This window comes from Charadrius vociferus, unplaced genomic scaffold, assembly GCF_000708025.1.
Source record: "Charadrius vociferus isolate BGI_N301 unplaced genomic scaffold, ASM70802v2 scaffold14, whole genome shotgun sequence".
NCBI classification, from domain to species: Eukaryota; Metazoa; Chordata; class Aves; order Charadriiformes; family Charadriidae; genus Charadrius; species Charadrius vociferus.
In genome coordinates, this window is record NW_009648876.1 from 11,275,174 (window position 1) to 11,300,731 (window position 25,558).

Sequence of the window (25,558 nt, forward strand, 5' to 3'; positions counted from 1 at the left end):
CATTACTGCCAGAAGTCTGAAGAAGCTGGGGCTCCAGAGGCTGAACACAAGCAGATGCTTATCATTATCTAAGAAACCTGTTGAGAGCCGTCTTCCGAAGCCATGTGCTTGTCCTTACTCTCACTCATGTTTGAAGTTCAGGAACAGTAAGTCACCAGATTCCTGACTTTGACATTTTTTGCAGGGAGATAAGCTATTTATTCTGTGGTTTTCCTAAACCTTTTCCAGAGCACTTGCTACGCACCATTTTTGCTCAGCAACAGTTGTGTCCAGCCAGTAGATTACTATAAGAATGACTAGATTGGTTTAGGAAGAGCACACAACCCCTTGACCATTACAGCTTATGCAGGTTTGTGTCAAGCTTTTCCCAGTTCTACACTGGCTGAGTTTGCAGTTCTGAGGCTTCAATCAGGGTTTCTTGATGAACAAATTTAATATTAAAAGGAAAGCACATTTCACCTGTGTTTAGGTGGAAACTCAGATTTTCTTACAGGGTTTCCCTGGAATGGGATGGCTATTGGCACAAGCAATGGTAGTACATGTGAATAATGTGCTTTGGGACCTGATGAGTTCATTAAGCATCCTGAGCCTGCTGAAAGCTTTGCCTGCCTTTATGGTTGATGCCCAAATAGCACGGTGATAGGTGTCCGCCCTGTTCTGGCAGAATCTGATCTAGTTTGCAGGTCTGAACAATTCTTACACCTCTTGCGTTGGTTTGTTGGATGCCCTGTTAGATTACTGTAGTCCAATAGCAAGTGCTACACCATGTGACCTTGAGATGACTTTGACTTTTATGATTTGAAAATTGTTTTAGTGTCTTGTCATATCTTGAAACTGATGTAAAGGTGAGACAATGATGTCAGTTCACGTTTTCCATGTTGATTTTACCGGGACTAATTTGGAGCCTTTGTTACACATGCTGCAAATGTCACAGATTTTAGATCTCAATGGTTGAGAGTCTTGGTTGTTAATGATGTTTTGTTGGAGATAAATACACTCATTTTCACTCCTACTTTAAATTGCAAGGGAGGAAAATTTTCAGATGAGAAAAGCTGATATGTTATTTCATTATTTATATTATTATTCTATCTAACAATGAATCTGGAATTCTGTTAGTGTTCTCTTTGTTAAAATGAGGTTCTCTGTCGATGGACAACTTACGAGGTAATACGGTTTTTTTGCTGCATCTCCAAGTCCACCTTCCTTTTTCTTCCTATTTTAAAAAGGAAAGAGTAGCATTTGTGGGGGGTGGAGGGTATTATTATTTTTCATGAATCTCCCTACTTCTACTGTCCAGTTGAAACTAGAAGATCAAGAGGTACATACAATACCGCAACGGCTGTTTTATTTCACATTTGTCAAAAAGCATAAAGAGTCAGAAGGCAGAGTTGCAGGCATTTGAACCAAGGCCAAACCGGGGACCAGAATGAGGGGTACATTTGGGGGGTGCGCTTGCTCCTGGACTGCAGGCAAAGGGCTCTGGGCTGCACCTGGCTGATGCCTTGAACCAGGACAGCATGACAGATAGGGCACACAGCATTGGTCTTCTGGGGGTAAAGACAAAAGGGGTGTTGACATTCCTGACATTTTTGTAGGTCCTCTGTGGCTTGTGGAGAGAGAAGGCGTCTTCTTACGGTGCGATTCAGGGTTTTTAATGCAGGCTCTTGCTTTGAACCTTCTCTGGAGGTTTCTCTTTGTCAGTGTCCCGTCTCCCCAAGCGGATGAGGCCCCTGCCATCCCCAGCAGCTGCATCTGCTGGTGCTGTGCCTCTTAGCCATGGCTTTCCTTCCCTGTGGTGTACAAGGGCTGAGGGCTTGGGACCCCTAGCTCTGCTCTGGGTCTGATGTCCCCTCCCTGTTTGCCAGCTTCAGCTGCACGTCATACTGCCACATTCTTGTCTTTTCTCCTTTTTCACCATTGCTACAGAGTCTCTGTGCTTTGTAGGTCCTAACAATTATACTTTTGTCTTCTTGTCTTTTACAGTGCCTTTTACAGTGACTTTCAAGTGCCCATTTGGACAGACCTAAGATTTGCTTATTAAGAATGATGGGGTCAGTGGCCATAAACAGGGACACAAATTCAACCTGCTCTACTAGCAGAGCAAAATGATTCAGTGAAATTATATCTTGTAATTTAAACAAGAAATATGTCCTACAGTATAAAATCTGCTATGTTTATTTATAGCTAAAAAACCTAAAAAAATCTAAACCTATGTTGTGTTTCTGATTATTTTTCTAAATCCACAATAATCTTCAAGAACATTAAGATATTTGCATTCCTTAGACTGTACAGTTATTAATCCCCTTATCTGGCTTGGAGTTCTCTGTGGGTGAACATATTCTTGGGATGATCTGGATTTTAGATTTCTCCAGCAGACACAAAGGAAAAATATAAAAGAGAGAAATAAACAAATTCAAACTCAGCATGCTGCTTGTTGAAAATTCTCATTCTAATAAATTCATTTGACCTCTCAGTCTCCGTGAAATTAAAAAGTCACAGCCCTGTTTGATTAATAAACTGAGTTAAAATAGGGTGTGTGTGTGTGTGTGTGTGTGTATCAAAATCCCTGCCATACTAAGTGCTGTGAGGTGTAGGAGATGTGGAGAAGGAATCAAGCTAAGGGAAGAAGGTCAGGGATCCAAGTAGAAAAGGGGTCACTCATGGCTTGAGTGGGTAGGACTTGATTTTTGTATACATTAGTTCTGTGAAATCATGTGTCACCAAATTAACTAATGGGTCAGTTGATGCTTAATGGATTGGGCATGAATATATATATAAAAGTGATATTTGTATGAATACAGCTGTACAGTAAACCTATTTGAAAATTGGGGCTAGATATGGATTTTAATTGAAACAAACAAGGTTTATGCCAGAAAGAGTTATCAGACAGAGACTGGAGCAGCCCAAGTGACCACCACAGGCCCATCTATGGAGCTGACAGTGTCTGGCACTTTTGTGGGGAGCTATGCTGCTTTCTGGCTTTACCTTGAATTATGAACCAAAGGGTAGCTTTAGCTATAGAGCTAAAATTATGAAATTATGAATTATGAAACCAAAGAGTAGCTTCGGCTATAGAGCCATGAGGTAACACGCTGCCCTCTGTAGTTGAATCTTCCCAGAAGGGAAATGGAGTAGTATTAAAAATAGATTGCAGGTAATTTTTTTAGTCCTTGCCAGGTCTGGTGTACTGGTATCTAATTAGTAAGTGTGAGCAGTGTTGATCGACTCCTAAAAATACATTCTGAAGCCACCATGTTCGAGAATGAGGATAGCTTTGTGTGTGTGCGCGCGCACGTATGCATTTAGTCCAGATGTTTCCTCTGAAGCAGGTGTGGTGGAATCATGGCCTCCCTTTCACTGACCACTGCAGCCTTGAATTTTAAATCTTTAGCTGAGGAGAAGTTATTTCTATAGCTCTACAGAGGAGCAAATGCTCCCTGCAAAGTCCTATTGCAGACCTTGGCTTTCCTAGCCCATTTAGCTACACCGGTCTGCAGTGCTTCTAGAGTCACTCCCCAAGGGATATGATGAACCTCAAACACAGTTCTGCAACTACCAGCAAGTTTTTTTCTACCCGTGACAGACGCTTTCCTGCTCAGGGTGGAAAGCAGCGCCTGCATATGTGTGTGCCCTGTGTGCTACAGCCATGCTTGGTCTAGTTCAAGTATGCGAGCTCCAATCCTGAGAGGCATTGGACTGCAACCTGAGTGCATGGATAATGCTGCTTCTTTTTCTGTTTTGTTCTCTTTTTCTTACTTCCTCTTTCTCTTTCTCTCTCTCTCAAAGGCCTCTCACACCTGATGATGGGTGAACAAGGTAAGTCCTTTGACTTTCTCTTTGTTTCAATCACTGATGATGAAAGAGTTTTGTCCCTGCTGCTTTTCTGAGCTGAGCTTTGCATGACAAAAGCAGCTAAGCCTACTGCGTGCCAGTCAAGCCATTTGCATTTTTGCCTCTGTGTCCCATGAGCCGTGGCTACTTGTCAGCCTGGGACTGGGTGCCCAAGAGGAAGCATGAAACGATTCCATGGACAGTAAAGAGGTATGCCTCCCCCTTCCATGCAGCCCACCAACTATTTTATCTTGCAATTTCTTTCTTATTGTGCCAGCTGTAATGACTCCCGCTTCTGCCTGGCAAATGTAGACCTCGATGTTGGTCTTTACATTTAAGAGTGCAATTATTACAAAAAATATGTTAATAGCCCTCATGGCATGATCCTAACTCATTATGAATCCTGAGGAAAATTGCATATAATGGCCTGTAAGTCCTGTGTCTGCAATTTAAAATATTCAAATATGCACACAGCAAAGTGGTTTAGAAAAAGAACAGGGCTAACCCCAGGTTAGGCTACAAATGGGATCTAGGCCTGTATCAGAGTTCACATTTTAATATCTCAGCTTGGATTGTGTTACAGATCTATTGGCTGTGACATGATGAGATCATTAGTCCCATTTTGCACTGTGGAGGTGTGAAGCAAGAAGCTGGTGAGGAGAGGGGAAGTGGGGAGAGGACTGATTCTGTTTTCCTCTGACAGTGTTACTGTCTTGCTGACATGGGTCCTCGGGGAAGGGTTAGCAGCACTGGTGATGTATTCCAGTCTTGCGAATGCAAGAGTGAAATGGTTGAAGACTTAATGCAAGGTGTGTGCACGTGGTGCGCTAGGAAGACCAGACCAACTGTTTGTGGGGAGAAAATCCGAGTTTTGACTCTTAAGCCTGGTGAGTCTTTCCTAGACTAGGTGTACACAATAGTGGTTTTGCCATTAAGTGAACACGTATCTGAGGTTAGGCAGTCCAGAGTGAAGCCTGTGAAGTCTCAAGAGTAATTAGGTACTTGAATAAAAGAGACATAGTTTCTATATATCTCAGTAAAATGTAGACTGGCTTAGGACATAATCGGTTTTTCTTCTGTAGTTCAAGGCAGATGTCTGCTCTGAGGTTGTGAAAGCTTAGGAAACAATCAGAGGTGAAGTTGCGGCTCACTCTTCAGTTTCTGTACTGCTTAGCATCCCTTTGTGGTGGGAAAGCAGGGCTTTTTATGAGTACATGTCAAGACCATGGTGCTTGGCACGTGGAGCATCTGGCTAAGCTCTGGGAAGCGCTGAGCTGCTTCTGTAACCCCACTTATGGTTCCCCGGGCTGATGGCTCGAAGGTCATGCTTGGTGAAGGAGCATCCCGCAGATAGGTCCCTTCAGCATGTCCTAGTTGCACAGGATGCAGCTAAGTATCGCAAGCCGTTGGCAGAGGAAGGATGATGGCATGTTGGGAGTGATCAGGACAGTGAACTTTCATGGCCACTTTCAATCTCAGTAACACTGAATGTATCTTTGTAGTAGTCTGTGATTTAGCACTGGATTATATAAGCAGATGCACTTGGCCATTTAAATTGCAAGTTGCAACCCAGCTGGCTCATGAAGACATGCATGACCTATTCTGGCCTGTGTGACTGTCATCAGCCCTTTCTTGGCTGGCAAAAAAAATGTGGAAAATATTGGCTTCTGGCAACTTTAGCCACCCTTATTTATCCGTGACACATCAGGGAACAGTGGCTTCTCTTTTCTTGCCAACCAACTCACGGATACTCCCTTTTGATAAATATTTACTCTCTATAACAATACGATGGATATAAAATATGTAAATGTATATGTGTGAGTAAATATGCAATGTCAACTTTATATACAAATACATTAGCTCTGGTAGGTGAAATGTGTTTAGCAAATATATTACCATGAGATTTATTTCTTTGCTGTCCTACTCTGTTGTTTCCCTTGCTGTTTTGAATTTGACGTGGAATGAGGCATATCACTGGTGTGCTATTGCATGAGGGTTTGCATTTCTCAGTAGAAAATCAAATTAAAGCCAAAAGGCTTAAGCAGGCAGTTGCTGGTTGTACTGTCAGTTGTTTAAGCCTTGCTTTGTGCTTTAGTTGTGGTGTGTCTCTTGCTTTTCCCTTGACATTGTGTTATGTTGGGTTTGGCTGCTACATAAATGTGCTCATTTTCTTGTTTTTCTAAGTATGGCCAGTGACACATTTTCTGTTTTTTATGCTTCCTCCTTCTCTTCTCTTTTGCCTCCTCCATGATGGACACCCCTCTTGTTCCTCCTCTTAAATCGACGCACACCTTCCTGTCTGTAGGTAGAAGTAAAGGTAGAGATTGCGTTCTTTCTAAGACTTCATTGCTTGTAAAATCTTTGTTTGTCAATGGAAAAAATGTATTTTTATGAATGTGGCTCATATTGGAACTTAGTGCCTTTACTTCTAAAGGTCTCTTAACAATCTTTTTTATTGAATTATGGAAGAAATATTTATTAAGATGAATGCTTTGAGACCTTCTTAACAGATGTTACTTTCTCCCTGTTCACGCTAAGTATGGGCTGTGCAGTGTCAGGTTGTCTGTAGCTGGTGACACTGGGGTGCAAAGGGACCATCAGTTCAGCTGAAGACAGAGCGAGATGCCAGTGAGCTGGTACTGCCAACTCTCTTGCACTGGAGTGATGCCACTGCTGGGAATTTTGGCACTGGTGTTGGTGGAAGCAGAACCTGGGCTTGTCCAGTACCCTTCAATGATGGAGGTCTTTTGAGCTATCATTTCTCTCCCCAGCTCTGCTTCCCATCCTCTCTGTTAGGGAAGAGGTGTTTTTCAAATAGAAATTGAGTTGCAAAAAGCTGCAGAGGAAACACTGTGATCAGCACCGCTGAACAGAGCGGTCCATTTCCTCTGCAGCTCAGTACAGCACAGGGCATGGAAGGCTGCTCTGGGGCTCCAGCTTGCTCTTCAGCAGTTCACACCTATCTTTAGCATGCAGAGGGCAGTCATCCATCCCTAATCAAAACTGTCAAAAAGGCAAAATGCTGCAAACCTGCTGTGGGTCTCCAGTTGGACTGGAGGGAAAGGTGAAGATTAATTGATAAATTATAAGCACTGCTCGAGGAAAATCTATTTCTTTGTCCTATTTTCCAATGAGATAGAGAGATTAAAAGGTTTTATTTTGCTGAGGTTTACTCCTTTTCAACAAATACACTGCTGAAGAATCTGATCTATTGATCAGCATGATTTGAACACATTGGAGGATGTTGGGTGTGTCTATGCCAATAAGACAGTGGGGGATGAAATGATTAATTGCACTACTATGAATTTGGGAGGATAGGAGAGCTCAGAGGATTTGTTCATAATAAGTTTCCTTTGAGGCACAAGCAGTCTCTGCCCAGCGATCACTCCTCCTGTAATACCTGAATTCTAGGGAGCACAATGGCATATTAAACACTTTCTCTTTGTTGGATTCCTCTTTCTGATTCCCTACCTTCTTATAACTATTTGGTATTGTTGGATTCTCTGTGATGGGGTGCATCATGTACTCAATATTATTTGTTCTGTTTTGAGGTTGAAAAAATATTCCAACAGTTAATTTCATAGCTTTTGTATTTTATTCAAAGTTGGGCGGTGAACGATAATACATAAGCTGTACTCAGAGCTATCTTCTTAGCAAGAGGTGAACATCAGAACATAATAATCACATATGTACACTGTAAAAAGTGTGAGAATCTAAAGTTCTAAGCACACCCTACAAAATGTTACTGTGTCTCAACACAGCTGCCAATAATTGAGTTTGCTGATATATGGCTTGGTGTGATTTAAGGGTCAGCGTAGATCAGGGCGAGTCTTGTATGGTGTGATGTTAGCTCATGTTGCTCCCTTTTCTCAGGTGGCATTTGTGCTGCAGACCAGTCTGTGCAGGACTAAACTGAAAGTCTTTTCCGAAGCAAAACTCCCAGTTGAGCCTGTAGAAATGAGCATTATAATATATAGCCCACAATTAATTCATATGCACTGAAACTTAATTTATTGTGTCATTGACTGAAAATGTTGTTTCACTTCCCAGCTACGTGTATATTTTAGCTCTAGTTATAGCAAGTGACTTCATCAGAGAACCATCACTCTGTATGAAAAATGGTATTCCCTTCAGAGGGCTCAAACGGTGTAATTTTGAACCCACACATGGCCTTCAGCTCACAGAGAAGGTGGTACCAGATGCCTTAGTGATTGTACGTGGAAGGTTCATATTTTTTGGCATTCTTGTAGTTTTTAGTAAACTGGCAGCCACTCTGTCTCATGCCATGTATGTAGCCAAAGGATATGATGTATTTGATTTCATAAAACCTCTTCACACTGTATGGCAATCTGTTACCTCACATTTATCATTTGAAACAAGTCTTTCATTAGTTGCTTCCACTGTAGTAAATAGGCTTCTTCTGCATCTATCCTTTTTAAAAAGTTCAGGAGATTTTATTTTATTTTTCATAAGTTCCTGGAAAGCTGAAGAAGATGAAGTGGAGGTGTTTTGGGGTAATGGCTGATGGCTGGAGTAGTTGAGATATAGAAAAGCACCTGGGTACCAATTGCATTTTAACCTGAACTGAATATATATGCATTGTTTGTGTTTTTGTTAGGCGTATGGAACTGGTTGCAGAGATGAGCTATACATGTATGATGAGCAGGGAGGACTTTTATTTAGTTTGGCATGAATTGCTGAATACAACTTCTCTTCAGGAGAGAAATTGACAATTAAGGAACAATTATATTGAGTTTATTTCCCTAACACTCCCCCACAAGTAAATGATACCAAAGGAGATCATAAATATCCAACTCTAATTTGCTGTTGAACTGGAGTTAATGTGTAGTCACGTTCTTCCATATCATTTGTTCTCTTGACAGCCTTTCTTAAGGAAATGATAATTTGCCTTTTTGCTACCTTTCACCCTTCCTTTATATATGTAGTGGGTTTTTTTTAATCGTTACTCTTGGTTTGGATCTGGCTTCTATTGAGGTTTGTGCCTCCAGAGGAAATTGGCTGTGTTCCTGGTGGGACTCTGCTATTTTTGGTGAATGAAGTCCTGTGTCTTCTTGAAGGCAATAGCAAAATTCATGTTAAATTTAGCGGGCCAAGATTCACCCAAAGAACTGAAAAGTCCCAAACATCCCCTCTGACACAAAGAACGAGGTGTGGCTGGTTTCTGGGTGTGCACAGGACACCTCCATAGCGCTCGTGCAGTCTGCAGAGTGCTGCTTCTCCTCTGAGGCACTGGGCTCCTTCCCTCCATCAGGAGCTGTGCTTGGGATGAAAAACTGCACAGCTGCACACTCATTTGCGCCATGAAGCAGGTTTTTTCTCCATTCTCAGAGAGAAATGAGAAAGGACTCACATATTTCATAGGTGGGACATTTTTAAATGCATATTGTGTAGACAAATGGCATCTGGCAAACTCCCCGTGTAGTTCTCAGCATTGCAAAATCAGATCATCTCCCTTGGTCCTAACTGCCCTTAACCCAAGTAGGTCTTTTAAGTCTTGTGATGTTCAGCATTGCTCTCAGTGAGCAGTGTGAGGTTGTTATTTCTTTCAATTGTTCAATAATATTGACCAGGAGGTAATGGCACAGAAAAAAGGAAATAGCATTTGTGGACTCAGATAGAAGGAAATGACTGGACCTTACTGATCTGGAAAATAATTTTGTGTTCTCGTTCACCAGTAATACCATTAGGATTTCAGAGCGATGTGAATAAGTCCATCCGAGTGGCCAAGAGTTTATGCAAATGTTGAAGTGAAACATCAGTAACAAATTAAATCATTTGTGCTCTGTAAATATCTAATTATACAAGGGGAAAAACAACACTACATTCATCTTGTCTGCCTTGGCAGTGGTTTTTAAGCTCTGCTTTGCCCTGTAAAATATCTTAATATTTGGGTTTAAAATGTGAGTATTGCATGGGTTTGGTTTCTACACTTACAGTCTTTTCCTTAGTGCTTTTAAAATATGTGTGGTATTGGGTTTGTTTTCCTGCATTATTATAAGGATGGTGACTTTCAGTTTTTACTTTCCTCTTAATGACTGTTTAAAAAATAAAGCACTTTATTTTATGGTTAGCAAATACCCAATCAGTAAAACCTCTTTGATAGAACCAAGGCCCCTTGAATGTAGATGTCATTCTTCTGGAAAAAAATTTTGTAAGCAAATTTTTACTGCTGGTTTCATATTTTATTTAGGAAGAAACAAATATTTTAATGTAATTATTATGTCTAATTAGAGATGATTGGTAGTTGATGAATTTCAAGTGTAAGATATTGGGGGACATTTCTGTAAGGCATTCATCCTATTTCTTTATATTCCAGAGGTGATGACATTTTCTGAAATTTGGTGAATGAAGTCACTTAAAAGTTGAATAGAAGCTAACTTAAAGGAATAGATTTATAAACATCCAACTTTTTACCCCTCTTTGTAATATATTTATGAAGGCAGACAAAAGACATTAAATAGGACGTTTCTGGTAAATTATTTTTTGTCTGTGCATATGAGCATGTGTGTTTACAAATAACGTGTATGTGTAAAATATTTAATAATGTGTTAAATATTTTGTGTTTTATAGGTAATTTATTTTTTCTTATAGGCTTTCTTTCTGCTTTATTTTAAAACTGCGTCTTTCTACCATGTGAATAAACAGCTGATTCTTCATTGGCTTTCATTTTTATTAAGAAGAATGATTCCTGTGAGAGTTAAAGGCATTGTGGTCATGTTGTGTGTAAACAGGAGCTAAAATATTGTCTTCTTAGGCTGTATTGTAGTCTTCTGTTTTCGATGAGGCTCAGGTTTCACTCTGCCCAAAGAGAATATTTAATTGATATCATTGAAAGGCTTTTTTTTCCTTCCTCTGTTTTCTTCATTTGAGGCATTCAGTGGTGTGTAGAGATGCAGAGGCAGCAAAACAGGCCATATGCTTTGTAAAAGGCAGACTAATAGCACTTTTGATGGACATCTGATTTTTAAAGTGCTGTATCTTTCATTAAAATTTACATGTAAAGTAAGGGCAAGCACAGAGACATGAAAGCTAATGCAAGTTGCACATCTTGACATAATAACAATCACAAGAAACTGGAGATCCCAGATGGCAGCTTGGCCTTTGCCATCCTTTTAATAAGCTACTAACTGCTAATTATTGCACTCTTATGGGCAAGTTAATTTACTGTTGACTCTTAAAGAGACATTGTGCCTTTTCCTGGCATTTAGGTTTTTCAGTTTAGATTGGAGTGTGTTTTTTCCCCCGCAGATTGGAGTCCTTCCAATGGACAGTAACAAAGAGGCAAAGAAGCAGAGAGGGAAATGGAACATAATAAGCAATGTTTTCTTTGATAATAGCAGAATATAGGGTTGTGGGTTTTTCTAGGGCATGGGTTTAGAGCTGAAAGGAACATCAGCATGTATGTTAGATCCAGGATTTAGGTTTTGTATTTCAAAGAAAGCCCTTACTGCAGAGTTAGCATTATCATTATAAATAAACAGAACATCTTTCCCGTAAATAATTTAAGCTTGAGATTCTGAAAATGAGATAAACTAGAAATAGAAAATCAAAATTACGGGTTCATTTCTGTTGCCAGAGATGATTTCAGTGCAAAATTTCAAGTCACAATTCTGAAAGCTAAAATGGCCACTGTATTTTTAAAAAAGTCTTCATTTTAATGTTACTTACCTGGTTGTCATAATACCGGGAAGGAACGTTATCTGTAAAACGTACAATTTTTTTAAAGTGATCTTTTTCTTCTTCCAGTTGAAAGGGACATTTGGTAATGAGACCAGTCAGGGAGAAGTTTTGATCTCAGAACCTATTTAGGAATGAAGGAACAGCTGCAGTTTAAATGGACTCTAATTCTCACAGTTAATGCTGTTTTGTGAATGCATGATTCTCTGTGATAACGTTTGGGAGGAGTGATGGTAGGTAATAGCTTATTTCCTGGGCTTTATGGTAATGCAGCAAAGTAGTGATAATGCCATCAGGAACTGGAGTAGACCCCTGTCACACACATCAGCCCTGCAAAAATATGAAACCCAGTGAAAGAGGGGATTTTCCTGTTTTAAGGCTCATTGTGGCCTTTTGTGGACGAGAGTGATAACATTACGGTATTGAACAGTTTAGAAAATATGTCCTGTGTAAGATGGATCTTACGCATTGAGAGTAAGTGCTTAGAAACAGCAGCCTTATTTGCAGTGCTTTACCAGATAGTAAATATTTTGACTAGAGATTAGTGGATAACATGCCATAAAAATGGTTGTAAATCTACTACTGTGAAGAAGGTCACGCTTTCTCCAGTTGTCTGATATAACTTGCCCAGTATTGTCTGTGTCAGTTACTAAGTCACGTCTGCCTGTGTGTGATTTTCCCCACCTAAGTATTCTATTTTTTGATTCTGGTTTCTGATCTCTGATACTGACTGGCACCGTTGTTAGTTGCTGATCTTCCTCTGACACCCACCACCTTTCATTTATTTGGCCATACTCACCTCTTTCATGGAGCTAGAGCTCCTTCTCATGCTGGCTTTCATTTCCACGTTTGTTTCAAGAGCCTTCATAGTTCTGAGTGCATGTATCCAAACAGAGATCAGTACTGATCTATGAAGTAAGGGAAGGGAATAGAAAACACCACTAAAGAGAGCGAGGAATCAGGCGTGAATCCAGCACTCACAGGCTGTAGGGTATTCATTTGTTTTCAAAGTCTTTTTGTTTTGAAATTTATGTTACAGACTTATCCTGCAAGTCACTGTGCTTAAAGTACTGTGTTTCCTAAACAGCTGGTGAAGCCCATAGAAATTAAAGGTGTTTTGCACCTGGGGCCATGTTGTGTACCTGCAAGGATAAAGTCCCTAAATTCTGTTTTAGAAGGATTTTCTGTGAGATGTTGATCTCGTACTAGATATGCTTTATATACCAAGAGGTTTGATGTAGTGGTATTAAAAGCTATATTCTTCACTGCACTGCAAGGATTTTGTTGTGGTACAACTGATATCGAAGCAGAGGAAATGCACTGATGTAAAAGAAATAGCGCAGTGAAGAATCTGGCTCTGAGGCTGTTCCAGTACTAACCTCAGGGATTCTCACTAAATGATGGCCTTAGTTCTCCTCTTGTTAAAGTAAAAGACTGCAAAGCATTTAATAGAAACTGTTCTTTACCAGCGCTGCTTTGTGGGGAAAGGCTTTAAACAGAACTGGTACTTTGAGAATTTGTGTACACAGTTGTCACCATTAAAAAAGTCAGTAGCATTTGCCAAGCAGTACCACACCGTGGTGCCTGAGATATCGCTTTCTCTCCTACAGTAGAGGAAGAAGAATGTATGTAGTATATGTAGGTAAGTGTTTACGATTTGATTCTGTCAATTGCATGCATTTTAATTGAGCTTTTCTCTCAAATCACAGTTTGATTGGGGAACTGCTTATGGGTCAGATTATCTCTAAAGCAAAACACAGTTCCTTTTAATTCAGCAAATTCTTTTTACTGAAGACTCTAAAAAAACATTTCAGTATTTGTTCTAAAATCATATTGCTCTGTGATTGTTAGTTGTTAGTGGTGGTAAGAAAAATGTATAATTTGAATGTTAAAATAATTGTATTTTAAAAGGAGCTGTGGTCTTATTAGGTACCGTGGAATTGTATTAAGCCAGCATTATAAAGCACACACCTTTATTCCCCCTAATTACTGATATATTAATAATGACCAGGTTGATGATGAATGCGCTGATCACCAGCTGGGATCAGACAATTACATTTGATTATGTAAAGAGTTAGTTGCTATAAGCCTTGAAATATTAAAACTTGGCTAGAATAAATATCACTGAAGAACCTTTGTCTTTTACATGTGTATTCAGCTGCCAGTTCTCTGAGCAATTCTTGGTTCACTCGATAATGTTGGGAATCAAACTGTGAACAGTTATTTTCCAGCCCTGTGAATGTTGATAAAAGGATCTTGCATAGCTGTTGGCTTGTCCTGCGAGGGGAGAGCACATTGCTGCATCGCAGCACAGGGATTACAGGCTCTCGCTTAGCTCTGCATTAAAGATGTTGCAAGCTTTTATAAAACCCAGGGCAGCACCTAGCATCGCCGTGCATTTGCATTTCCCAGCTCTGACGAAGGGCACACACGTTTCAGGCACCAGTGCCTTGCAGGACCGGCCAACCCCATCGTCCAAATACTACGTTTATCTGACTGTTTTCAACTACACATATTTATTTTGGATAGTCTTACTCCACAGACAGTCTCAATGAAGTCTGTAGGCACGTGGGGCAAGCTGCTCTCTACATCTGTTTTTTATCCCTCAGTTTACCAAGTTATTTTTTTCCCCAGAATTTGTTCAGTTCGTAAATATCTATTGATTTATCTTTCCTCTGTTGCTAAATTGCTGAAAAGACGCATAACTTTTGTTATTTCTCTGCTGGAATACTGTCATAAAGAACACTTTCTGGCATTGATCATCTGCAGTTTGAACAGAATATCATTTTTGCCACAACATGACAGACCATTTATGCCAGACTGTGGAAAAATTCTTTTCCTAAAGTTGGAAAAATCAGAACGTACAGATCGTAAGGCTCTCTTTAAAAATGACTTGCTATACTTAAGGTACTCAATTCCAGGCTTAGCATTTCAATTTTTCAGTCAATTTTGTATTACTAGATATGATACTAGAGACATCATTAGTAATTTTTCTTTGCTATATTAGTATACTTTATTTGTTCTATCTATTGACTCCATCTTTAAAACAGATGTATTTGAAGAGAAATCTGTAGACACTTCATTTCCTGCCGTGCTGCCCTGTATGTCCATAATGGAATGAATGTATTATGTGGTGGATGCGCTTATTGTATTGCCATCCAGAAGTATGACTGTTTTACTGTTAGTGCCAGTTCCCTTTGACTTCCCAAATAGTGATTTTTTTTTTTTTCTTTTTCTTTGGTGGGGGGAAGGGAAGAGTGGAGAGATAATCTCTGATTTTCTTTCTTTTTGTCTCCTAAGGTACTTCTGTTTAAACCAGTGTAGTTTTCTTACTAATTTTCTCCTTCAGGTGTTTGCTATCAATCTGCTGGGTTAAACTTTGTGCTATTCCATCAGGCAAGTTTGGTAAATGTTGATCAGTGCATGAAATCAGTCTTAAATGGTTGCAAAATTGCCTTCCTTCAGACTGTTTTGATCACAAGGGCTTTCAAGTGTCAAAGTCATTTGGAGAACTAGATAGATAAAATGCATGAGCACTAAGCTTTTTCCAGGATAGAATAAATAAATGTGTTTTCTACTGTGTGCTCTGCCTTTGGTAGTGATTTGTTAAAAGGGAAAAAAAGAAAGGCAATGATATTAAATATTTACAAGAGTGATTTAGTTGTGTAATCTTGTGCTATGCATCCCTGTTTAATAGTGAAATCAGCTACTGCTGGAGTAAATGCCATTAAACTGGTGGTGCTGTGAAGGTCACTGCCTATACAATGTCAAAGCAATTTATAGAGAATAATGATTTTTGTCGGCTTTCCAATGTACCAACCTCCCTCCTTTTTGTCTCCTTTTCCAAAAATAACCAAAAAGAAATTTATTTCAGGAATCACTTTCTCTCTGAATCTTCTCCCATCTGACTGATTGGGGAGCTTGAAACCTCTTTACAAGTTTTCCTATTGATGTGCTCAGTGGATAGACACTGATTCCCTTCTTTCCGGTCTTGAGCTCGTTACAGCTCTATTTGCTGGGATTTCCGGTTGGCCACTTCTCAGCAGTTCATTTTAAGAGATACTGAATTATGGCCTCCACTCTTATGAGTGGTTGCTTTTCTCCCCTGTGCTATTTCCAGCCCTATCTGTCTGTGATTCTCCTGAAAAATACTTTTTTGTGTGCTGATTGTTTGTCATAAGCAGTGCCCATGTGGCATGTTGACATCCCACCAACCTCCTGTCCTGATAAGTGTCTTATAAATGCTTGGAGTACATTCCTAAATAGCGTTGTACTTAATAGAGAGGCCTCAGATGTGAGAGGTGTGTTCTTTGCTCCGCGACTGGCTTTCTCTGTGAATTGTCGGGGCCTTTGTGCCTCTGCGGCAGTGGAGTGGGGACAAAAGCCCTTCACCACTGCACAAGGAGGCTGCTGCATTGACACTTACAGTGTGTCCTGAAAACAATACGCAACGAGTACAAAGCATTATCATTCAGCTTCACATTCGTCCAGTAAGAAGGTTAATTATTTGTTTTCCTTGTTTTACAGTTGAATAAGCAGAAGCACAGAGAAATGGAGAGAGCTGGAGGAGAACAGGCAATAAATGCCAGAGTTCTCTTGTCCATTCCTGTTTCTGTAGGCACCAGTGCAATCTGTCTTATAAACCACCAAATAACTTGCTTGTTCTACCAAGGACTCTTCCAATTAGATTCCACTTGCTAAAGCAATTCTCTAAGAAGATTAAAACTGTACTTATCTACTGATAAACATGTACATGACTGTAGAAATAGCAATCATATTTTACAAAGGGAACAACACATATTCTCTGTGACAAAAATCTACAGAATGAAAAAACCCACAATGCAGAGGTGCCCTAAGTGTACCGTGCAAGGAGTTTCCTGGGAGAGTACATATGAGTGCACAGAGGCAATGTGGGTTTGTCTGTGAAGGCATGAATTTTAAGGAGAAATGGAAAAGAAAGGGTACTTAAATAGTCAAGGAGTAGAAATGTTTTTTTTCAGTTGTGAGGAAGAAGAATGGATGCACTGCATCAGCAGTGGAAAGAGGGGGCAAATGGAACGAATGGGAATGGTAGTAGAAACATATGTACTCTTATCTGGGAGGAGTGTCCCAGCTAAAGTGGTGGGAGAGGAATCCGCCATGAGCACCGGCCTTCTGGACAGAATGAGGTGGGAAGATACCCCTACTCACTATTGTTTTCTAAATATTAGGCAGCTAGGTATTACTATTCCTAACTTATTTTGGTTCCTTGGTTTTTGTGGCATCTCATTCCACAATGCACACCTAAGACTAAAACCTTCATTTACTGACATTGCTTTTCATGGCCTTCTCCTCCAGGCCCATTAGTGGACCTTTTATCTGTTGTGAAAGAGGCTAGATCAGCAGGGGGGCTTGAATGGATGTGTATGTGCATGGTTAATTCAGGCCTTGTGATTTCCTTTAGTCTGTTTTATCTGGTTCTTTGTCTCTTTTTGTGCAAGTCTATGATTAGTATTGAGTTCTTCCCAGAATGCTGGCAATTATCTCACAGGTGAAAGGATTAAGAAGGAGCAGTGAGAATTACATTGGGATTAAACAAGACTGCCTTTGGAGTGTGTTTGTGGATATTTTTTTTTTTCTCTAAGCAAAGAGAGAGAAGAGAGAAGCCAGCTCAGCCTTCAGGTCTCTCTAGGGAGGAAAGTAATACCCTTGAATATGGAAAAGTAACATCTCAGCTTGGGAGGAGGTCATGCTGAGAAAGGAAAGGTAATGTTAAGGCACAAGATTTAGAGTCCTCAGTTCAGTTCTTGGTTGCTCTGATTTTGCTTCAGGCTGTTCTGATTGCCCACAGTGAACCTCAGCTTGTCCATGTGTGAAATAGAAGCAGTGATAACTTTCCTGTCTTATGTTGCATGAAACTAAATTAATTACTCTGTAAGTGTGCTAGGTTTTTTGGGTAGTAAATACAAAAGAAGAGGATAGAGTATTCTTCTCATGCCCCATGCTGTGGTCATACGTCCAACCACATGGTGTCAGATGTGGTCAGTGGTGGGTTATTTCTCTCCCTCTATTATCTGTCTCTCCGTGTAATGAGTGGGGCAGACACAATGCTGGCAGAAACGGGGGGCTCAGCCCTTTTTTGGGATGAGAAGAGGAACTTCCCCATGGGACTGGCAGACCATGTATCCCAGACTCCGGAGGAGCCATACAGCTTGCAGGCTGGGCCATGCTGCACCTCACCTACAAACCAGCCTGGAGACTGGCTTGTGCCCGTACATGGCCTGGTAGATGTCACTGCTGACGGGAGCCTAGTCTTTGGGCTGCAGCCCTGGGCAAAGAATTTAGTTCACTTTTAGCCCTGTTCTTCACCTCTCCTGACTGTGGCACCACTTGTGTTTGCAGTGCAGCACTGCCTGAAGACCCTGAGAGAAGTTGTCCTTTGGTGCTGAGAAAGCAAATAGTGCCGGGAAACAGGAGAGGGATGACGGGAATGGGGCAAAAGCTCCATCAGGTGCCCTGCTGAGTCTGAGAGTGATGGGAGCGGTGGCACGCAGGGTCCATGCTAACCTCAGTATTGCTGGAGGGCCTTGGGTGTTTCTCAGTAAGATACAGCATCCCCGCTTTCAAGTGAAATTGAGCTTTTACCCTGAGGGCAGTTTATTTTTCATAGAATCATAGAATAGTTTGGGTTGGAAGGGACCCTTAAAGGTCATCTAGTCCAACCCCCCTGCAATGAGCAGGGACATCTTCAACTAGATCAGGTTGCTCAGAGCCCTGTCCAACCTGATGTTGAATGTTTTCAGGGATGGCGCATCTGCTACCTCTCTGGGCAACCTGTGCCAGTGTTTCGCCACCCTCATTGTAAAAAATTTATTCCTTGTATCTAGTCCAGATCTACCCTCCTTTAGTTTAAAACAGTTACCCGCTGTCCTATCACTACAGGCCCTACTTAAATGTTTGTCCCCAAGACTAATTAGTTGCAGCTTGAACTAGTCAAAGGAACAGACTGGAAGGATGTTCTCTATTCCTACACAGGGTAGCTGAAGCCAGAGACAGGCAAGTTACCCTTTGGTGTGCTGGCTTTCCACCTTGGGGCTGTGTCACCCCTGAACTTGCTGCCTGCTCTCTACTGCGTGGCTTCCAGCTTCTGGGAGTCATTGGTGGCTGCTCCCCAGCCAGCAGCCATGGCAGCAGCGATTGACAGGCACCTAACCTATTTTGCCCTGGTGTGACATCCTCTTCAGGGAAGTGGCCAGGACAGAAACTTTTCTTGTCCTGTCCTTGCTACTGCTCTCACTTTGTGTTTTCCCATTGTATGTGCTGTCCGCATTCACTCAAGCCTTTCAGCTCTGTCCTTAGGGGAATACAAACACAACAGTGACTATGGCTGTATGGTCTTTACCCTCTATGTTACATGTACCAAGAAAGGGCCAGTCAATGTTGTCATTGCTTTTGTGATAAGTATCAGGCACATCCTGACTTTACTCATTTTACTGTGGTTCTAAGTTGGAGTGTTTCCCCTTCTGTCTTTTAATGTCAGGCATCAGTAAGATGTAAGTGGAAATGGGGAGACTGTGCCCTGTTGAGTCCACACAAAGAATTTGGATGGAGTTATTGTGTGGGCATTCCTGCATGCTTTTTTGAGCTCTCTGATACTTGTTCTTTACCCCTTCACATAATTCAGTTAACGTTAATCTTTTACTCTTATAATGCAGATTTGTTGGCTTTAATTAGAGTGCGTTTGGCTGATGGGGCACCTTGGGGCAAGGAGCGGAGCGTTCCCAGAGCTTTGGCCATGTAGAATATGAACTTCCAGAAGTTATAAATAACAATTTTCCATGAGAGTTTCAATATCCTGATGCTACTGTTCCATAATGATTGCCTAAGCCTCTGTTCTCTTTCCATCTGGTGATCATTATTTCTGTTATATTTTTTTATTCTGATTTTATTCTTAGTATGTCAGTTTGTTTTACCTTGTTTGTATTGATGGATAGCTGTGATTCAAAAATCTATTCTGTTCCAAGTATATTTTTATCAGAATAACCCTCGGTATCTTTCCATCTCAAATATCTATGCCAAACACATTTTCAAGTGTCTCCTTATGTTACCCTGCCTGAGTGACTGGATTTGGAGCTGTAGTACAGCTGTTTTGTCTTGCCCCACAGCTCCACCACACAAACCTTGATTTTGGCTTGCTTTGACTTGCCATGCCCGATAATGCAGCTCTGGGTCCCTCTGGCACCCTGATCTAGGGCATTGATGCCACCCTGCTGCTGGGACTCAGAGTTGGGTTAGTGCATATCACTCTGAACCTTCAGCAGGTAGAGTTTGGTGGGACAGCAGAGCTAGAAACAAGACACAGTGGTAGAGCTGTGAACAGGAGGTACTGTGTAGTCACTCAGAGCACTAAGTATTTCCTACTTAACAGAAGACGACAGCGAAGGACGGAGATTACCTGATTTTCCATACAGCCAGGGTGAACTAGGAGTGCCGGGAACAAGCCCAGGGGCTCAGATTCCTGAGCAGAGCAGCACAGAGCTACTGAGCTGAGTGCGCTTTCGGTTGAACACGCTAGGTACAGCGAGTCACGTCGAAGCCGTATTTAGAAGTGTGCCTAAGCAATGATCAATGATATTATTCTTAGACAATGTAGAATTTGCTTCTGTTTCATTTTCTTAGTCTTTCCCAGGCAAATAATATTAATTAAAAAGTCCCTACTGCATTTGAGACACTGGCTTGCCAAGAAATGGGGAGATTAGCTTTCATTGTATATGGAGGTTTCACTTTGTTACCAGAGTGCTTCAGAGAAAGGGGAAAACACTGGAAGAACAAGACTGATTCAAGAGTCTCTTATTACAAGATTATCTGTCTTTTTACTGAGCTGCGTATTTATTACATGGCAAGGCTCTAGTTACAGGCCAGTGATTGCCTAGGTTCAGGTGTTTACCTGGCGGCTTCTGGGATGCCACATAAACAGCTGTAAATAGAGCCAGTTATTCAATCCACTCATAAAGGAGTTTGATTGTAGGTCTCCAGTCTTTCCAGGGCACAATGTGTGAGCCAAAGTGGGCAGCAGGCGGTCCTGCCAGCCGACAGAGCCCTCCGCTGGTGTTATTACTGCTGCCACTGCTGGAAATGTTTAGAAACGTTAATATGACTTTTCAACAGGGGCAAAACAAAAGGGTCTGGGGGCAGTTGGCACAGTGGGCATGGGGCAGGGAGAGTCAGAGTCTCCCTTTTTATCCACTCATGGTACCCGTTGCTGTCAAGTGTTGGCATGGTGGGTTGCTCAGGGAGGTAAAGTGCCAGTTCTATTGCAAGTCTCTGGGGGTTTATATTGCCCCCTTTCTAGCCCTTTCTGCCTACCTTGCTGGCATTACTTCAAAGAAAGTGCTTTAAGCACGCTTTTCCTATTACAATTTCTAGTGTGTGAGACCCTGAAGTCCACAAGATATCTTTGTGCTGTATAGGATGATGAAATATGTAAAAATTAGCCGAACCCACAGGCAGTGGGATCATCAGTCTTTCGTTCTGTGAGGCTGTCAAACCTTTTTGGATTTGCCTAATAGTTGTGGTGCATTGTGTGTATGTCTCAACTATATTGTCAATAATATAACCATCACAAAATAATCTCTAGTCCTCGTCTGCTTTTGTTTCTTCTGGTCCTGTATATTATGCTTTGGAGAATAAAAAGCTATGGCAGCTTTTCAACAGTTAGATGCCACGTATAACTAAATTCTAGTCCTTCCCCAAACAATTCCATGAATTAACTTTCAAACTGTTTCTTAAAAGCCTTATCAGCCTCTAATAAAATAATGGAAGCAATATTAAGAATAATGAATCTGTAACTATACAGAGTAACAGAACCATAAGCAATCATCAGCGGCATTTAATAAACAAAACTCATAGAAGACATTTGATTACTTTTGGACTGAGTTACAAAATTAATGGATGAAAGGAAGACAGTGGTTATGATATATCTAGACTTCAATGTGTTATTTCCCAAAAAGCCCTATATAATCTCACTTGGAAAAAACAATTAAAATTTGGCTTTAACTTGAAGCGTTTTCTAAAATAAATTAGCAATACAAAATGCAACAGCATTTTCATGAACTGGGAAGGCTAGACAAATTGGAAGTTACTGTCATTTCTGTCTAGCGCTTTTCTCAGTGATCACAAAGAGGAGAAGAAATGACATATTAATGAAATGTGTAGATTTGACTAGAATGGGAAGAATTGCAATCATCAGTGTGGATAGAAAACAGCATAAATGTTGCATAAGTGCCATGACATCCTTCATAAAGCAGTAGGTGGATAATTCATCTGTAAAGAAATCTGATAAGCTGCACCTAGACTAAACTGTTAAGGGCCTTAAATACTGTAGGGTGGAGATATGTCAAACAATTTGTAAGAATTTTGAAAGGGCTTGATGATTAAGATCATGCATGGCTTGATTATGAGGGAACAGTGAAAGACCTAGTATGTACAGCTAAACTTCATGCTGAGAAAGTGGCAAGATATGAAACAAAAGCCATTTCCAAGCATGTACAGAGCATAGATGCACAGAAGAAAAGAGAATTATCCTGGTGGTGTCTCAGAGGAATTACCCAGAAGGGGTGCCAATCAATCGTACAAAGATGTTCGAGATCCAGTATCAAGAGGGAACATCTTAGCTATGAGAACTATAGCATTAGCTTATAGAGTACTTTGCCAAGTGAAAAGATGTGAGCCACTGAGTTTTGACAATTGTATTGAAAATAAACCAAATGAAGTTCCTATTCTTGGGAGCCAGTCTTTTTCTTCCTCACCTAGTGGACATGAGATGGCGACTTAGAGGAGGATAACGTAAGTCTTTTCCCTTCTTCAAAGCTCAAATGTAACATAATATAGACATATAGATATCCTTCATTTTCCAGAGGGTCTTTATCTGCTCCACATTGAAATCCTTTGTGTGTTGCTCTCGATGATGTCTGTATCTTTGAGGGAGCAATAATCTGTTGTTGTATCAGCTAGCAATATAAAAATAGTCCAGCAAATGCAAACAAAATGTTTTCGTAAAGGAAACTGGATGGTTTGCCATAACTACATTAGTGCTAATGCACTACCAGGTCTCTTTTTTCTTTATCCATGTGTTAATTTTGTTCTTCAGTCTCCCCATCTCTTCTAGCTTAATTACCCTCCCCAGACTGGAGGCTGCTGCTGCCTTTTGGCTTCATTACCAGCTTTCATTTTCATTAAGAACCTTGCGCTAATGGACTGTTATAAAACACAGTCATCACTGGCAGGTGTTGCCAAATGACTCTCAGCATGATGGCATTTCTGTGCAATGGAGCAAACAGTCTGGACATTGGATTTGTGGAGCATCCAAGGGCTTGGGATAGAAGGCAAAGAGAGAAAAGTTTGGTCAATCAGTACAAAGAAGCCCTCAAATGTTCACATGAACAATGATGGGAAGAGAGCACTATGAGCAGTGGGCTTGTTCTGAGACCTCCAATAGTGCCAGCATCTGCTCAGGTTGCAAACATCACAGAACAGCTTCCCAAACAGCTCTGTAGTAGCGGTGGAGTATCAATAGTATTTAGTGTCACAAAATACTAATCCTTATAACCTTCCAGTTTAGACAGGAATGAAAATCTGAATACCCCTCATTGACTGAATGAAATCATATACCAGTATAAACTTTGTGGCTCATGTCATCCAACATTAGTAAAGAGAATGAGTATTTCTGCTGCAGAGATATTGGTCATAGTTGCCTTTGTGTGTCCTCTGAACCATTTAGTGATGTTGGAACAAATATTCATCAGGAAAGAGCAAGGACTTCTTGTATTGTCCTTCAAGGAGCTGATTGTTCCAGTCAAAATAACTAGAGGCATGTCCCAGAAGAAACAGTGTCATATTTTGACCCTTGAGAGGGGAATAAGAGTGTTTCAGCACTGAGGAAAGTTAATAAAGAGTCATTATTCTGTGTTGATCCAAAGTCCCTTAACTTTTGTTATTGTCTTCTAAAAGACATGATGTCTCCACCTGCAGATAAGCAAGCAGTCCATTTTGCGTATTCTTTTCTGACTTCTTTTGGATTTGCTTATGCCTCCCATTTGTCCTTTTCTTTTTTACCAAATCCAAGTTTCAGGCCAGAGAGTGACAGAATAGTTTCGCTTGCTGAGAAGTGACTTTCTTTTATCAGTTCTTACTTGTGCCTTCTCAAGGCACTGCTCCCCTGCAGTAGAACGTCTTTTTTTGCAGATGGACCGATCTCACAGAGTAGGCCAGGAATGCTTGATCTGACTGGCTGCAGGATATGCGTTTTGGCTGAGTGTAAGAAGGTGTGCTTTCATCTCATTCTTGACCTTTTAGCAGTCCTTGGGCCACTTCTGAGAAAGACTGGCTTTTCACAGGCCAGTGCAGTTAGTCTGCAGCTGTTACTGGAAGAGAGTAGTGTCCATATTGACCCACGATACATAGCCAAATCCAGTAACTCTTCCTTAGGCAGAACTTTTACTGATTGAGTGGCAGATGGGATTTTTCTTACTGCTTACTATGCCACATCATTCTCTCCCTCAAGGGATAAGCTCAGACAAGAACTTTCAGAATAAGGGAAAGCGTGTTTCATTGTGGGTCTTGGATCATGTGGTGGAGGGAGAGGACCTTCTGGAGTGTGACGTGGGTCTAGCAGAAGAAGATGACTTCAATAGGCAGGGGCTTTGCAGCACAACATGGCTGTGGGAGAATCCTGGCAGGAGTAAGCAAAGAGCCAGATCATAGAGGCGGTGGAAGGATAGACCTTTTCCCAGGGACCCTGTCAGAACTGTGCACAGTGTACTGCAACCCAGAAGATTACAAAACTGCATGTTGAAAGTGGGGCACAGGGGGAAGAAAAGGCCCTCAGCAAAGGCAAGGCAGGTAACTTTAAAACCTCTTTTTTTCTAGTCTACCCTATGTCCTGGCTTTTCACTTTCTCCATCTTAAAAATATAATTGGCTTAGTTCTGAGTATAAAGCACTTGTGGTCCTGCTCACTGCATACACAAGCCTTGGCTGTTCTACCTTTAAGCTCTGATCACATCAAAATCCTGTAACAACTTGAAGGAGACTTTTGGAGTGAGTACAGTGTGTGCATGCCAGCATGTGATCACCTGAGTGCCATCCCTGCCGGTGAAAATATTTGACCGTAGGCTCTGCCGGTGTTGTTTGACTCTTGCTCTTTGCAGCACTGGGTAATACCAGAAACCTTCTGGTTGCCTGAGATCCCATGTGGAGCTACAGCTGCTGGACTTCCTTTCTGCCTTTAACCCTGTCTGACGTTATCTGTGTATCATTATTTTCTAGGCTGAAGTGGCTGCAGCCAAAGGCTCATTTTCTATCTTTTATTTAAGCAAATCTCATAGGAAATTTCAGTAGGAATTTTCAGAATAACGGGAGATTGCTTCTGGTTAGAAGCAAGGATAATGTAAATAGGTATAAATCTCTCTCCCCTTTCCTCCAGTAATTCTGTCTAGGTCACATTGTAGAGCGTTGCCAGTACATGCTTAACTGTGACCCTGTGTTTCTTCTGTGTATTTTGCTTGTACTTGCATAGATGTTGTGTATGTCTGGAGGATTCCACTTGTAAGTGATCAAAGTTAAACGTGTGCAGAAACTGGAGCTCAAATCACTTCAAAGTGGATTAGGCTAAATAATGAGAATGCATCGCTGGAGAATAATCTTATAGTGAACAGCAGGTGGTTTGGGGCAGAACATAAGTTGCTGTAACCTGGTAAGACACAGGAAAAGGTGTGAAAGAGCATTCTAGTGGTGAATATTATTTATTAACACTGTTGCTTTTATATTCTGTCATTTTTCTGGGTTTTTTTTGTTCTTCTGTCAGGCTTTTTAGTGCTAGGAAGGATTTTGTACTGGGAAGTTTCTCAGCAGAGAAGAGTCCTTTCTCCTGATCCTGGCTCTTCTATTATGTTTGAGTTGGAACAGTAGAAAAGTGAGAGGCCAGTACTCCTTACTCTCTCACTGGCACTTCCCATCTGTGAGTCAGATTTCTTTCCCGGTATTGATTTGTG

The 25,558-nt window shown here is 41.0% G+C and overlaps 1 protein-coding gene across 1 annotated transcript in view; it reads left to right on the top strand.

Moving 5' to 3' along the window:
• The window catches only part of NRXN3 (neurexin 3), a gene marked incomplete at its 3' end in the record, with an annotated part of 723,331 nt that overhangs the window by 40,094 nt on the left and 657,679 nt on the right, over positions 1-25,558 (top strand). Inside the window, exons 3-4 of the mRNA XM_009887058.1 lie at positions 3,787-3,816; positions 6,137-6,148. Coding sequence (XP_009885360.1) covers positions 3,787-3,816; positions 6,137-6,148 — 42 coding nt within the window. The remainder of the gene's footprint in view (positions 1-3,786; positions 3,817-6,136; positions 6,149-25,558) is intronic.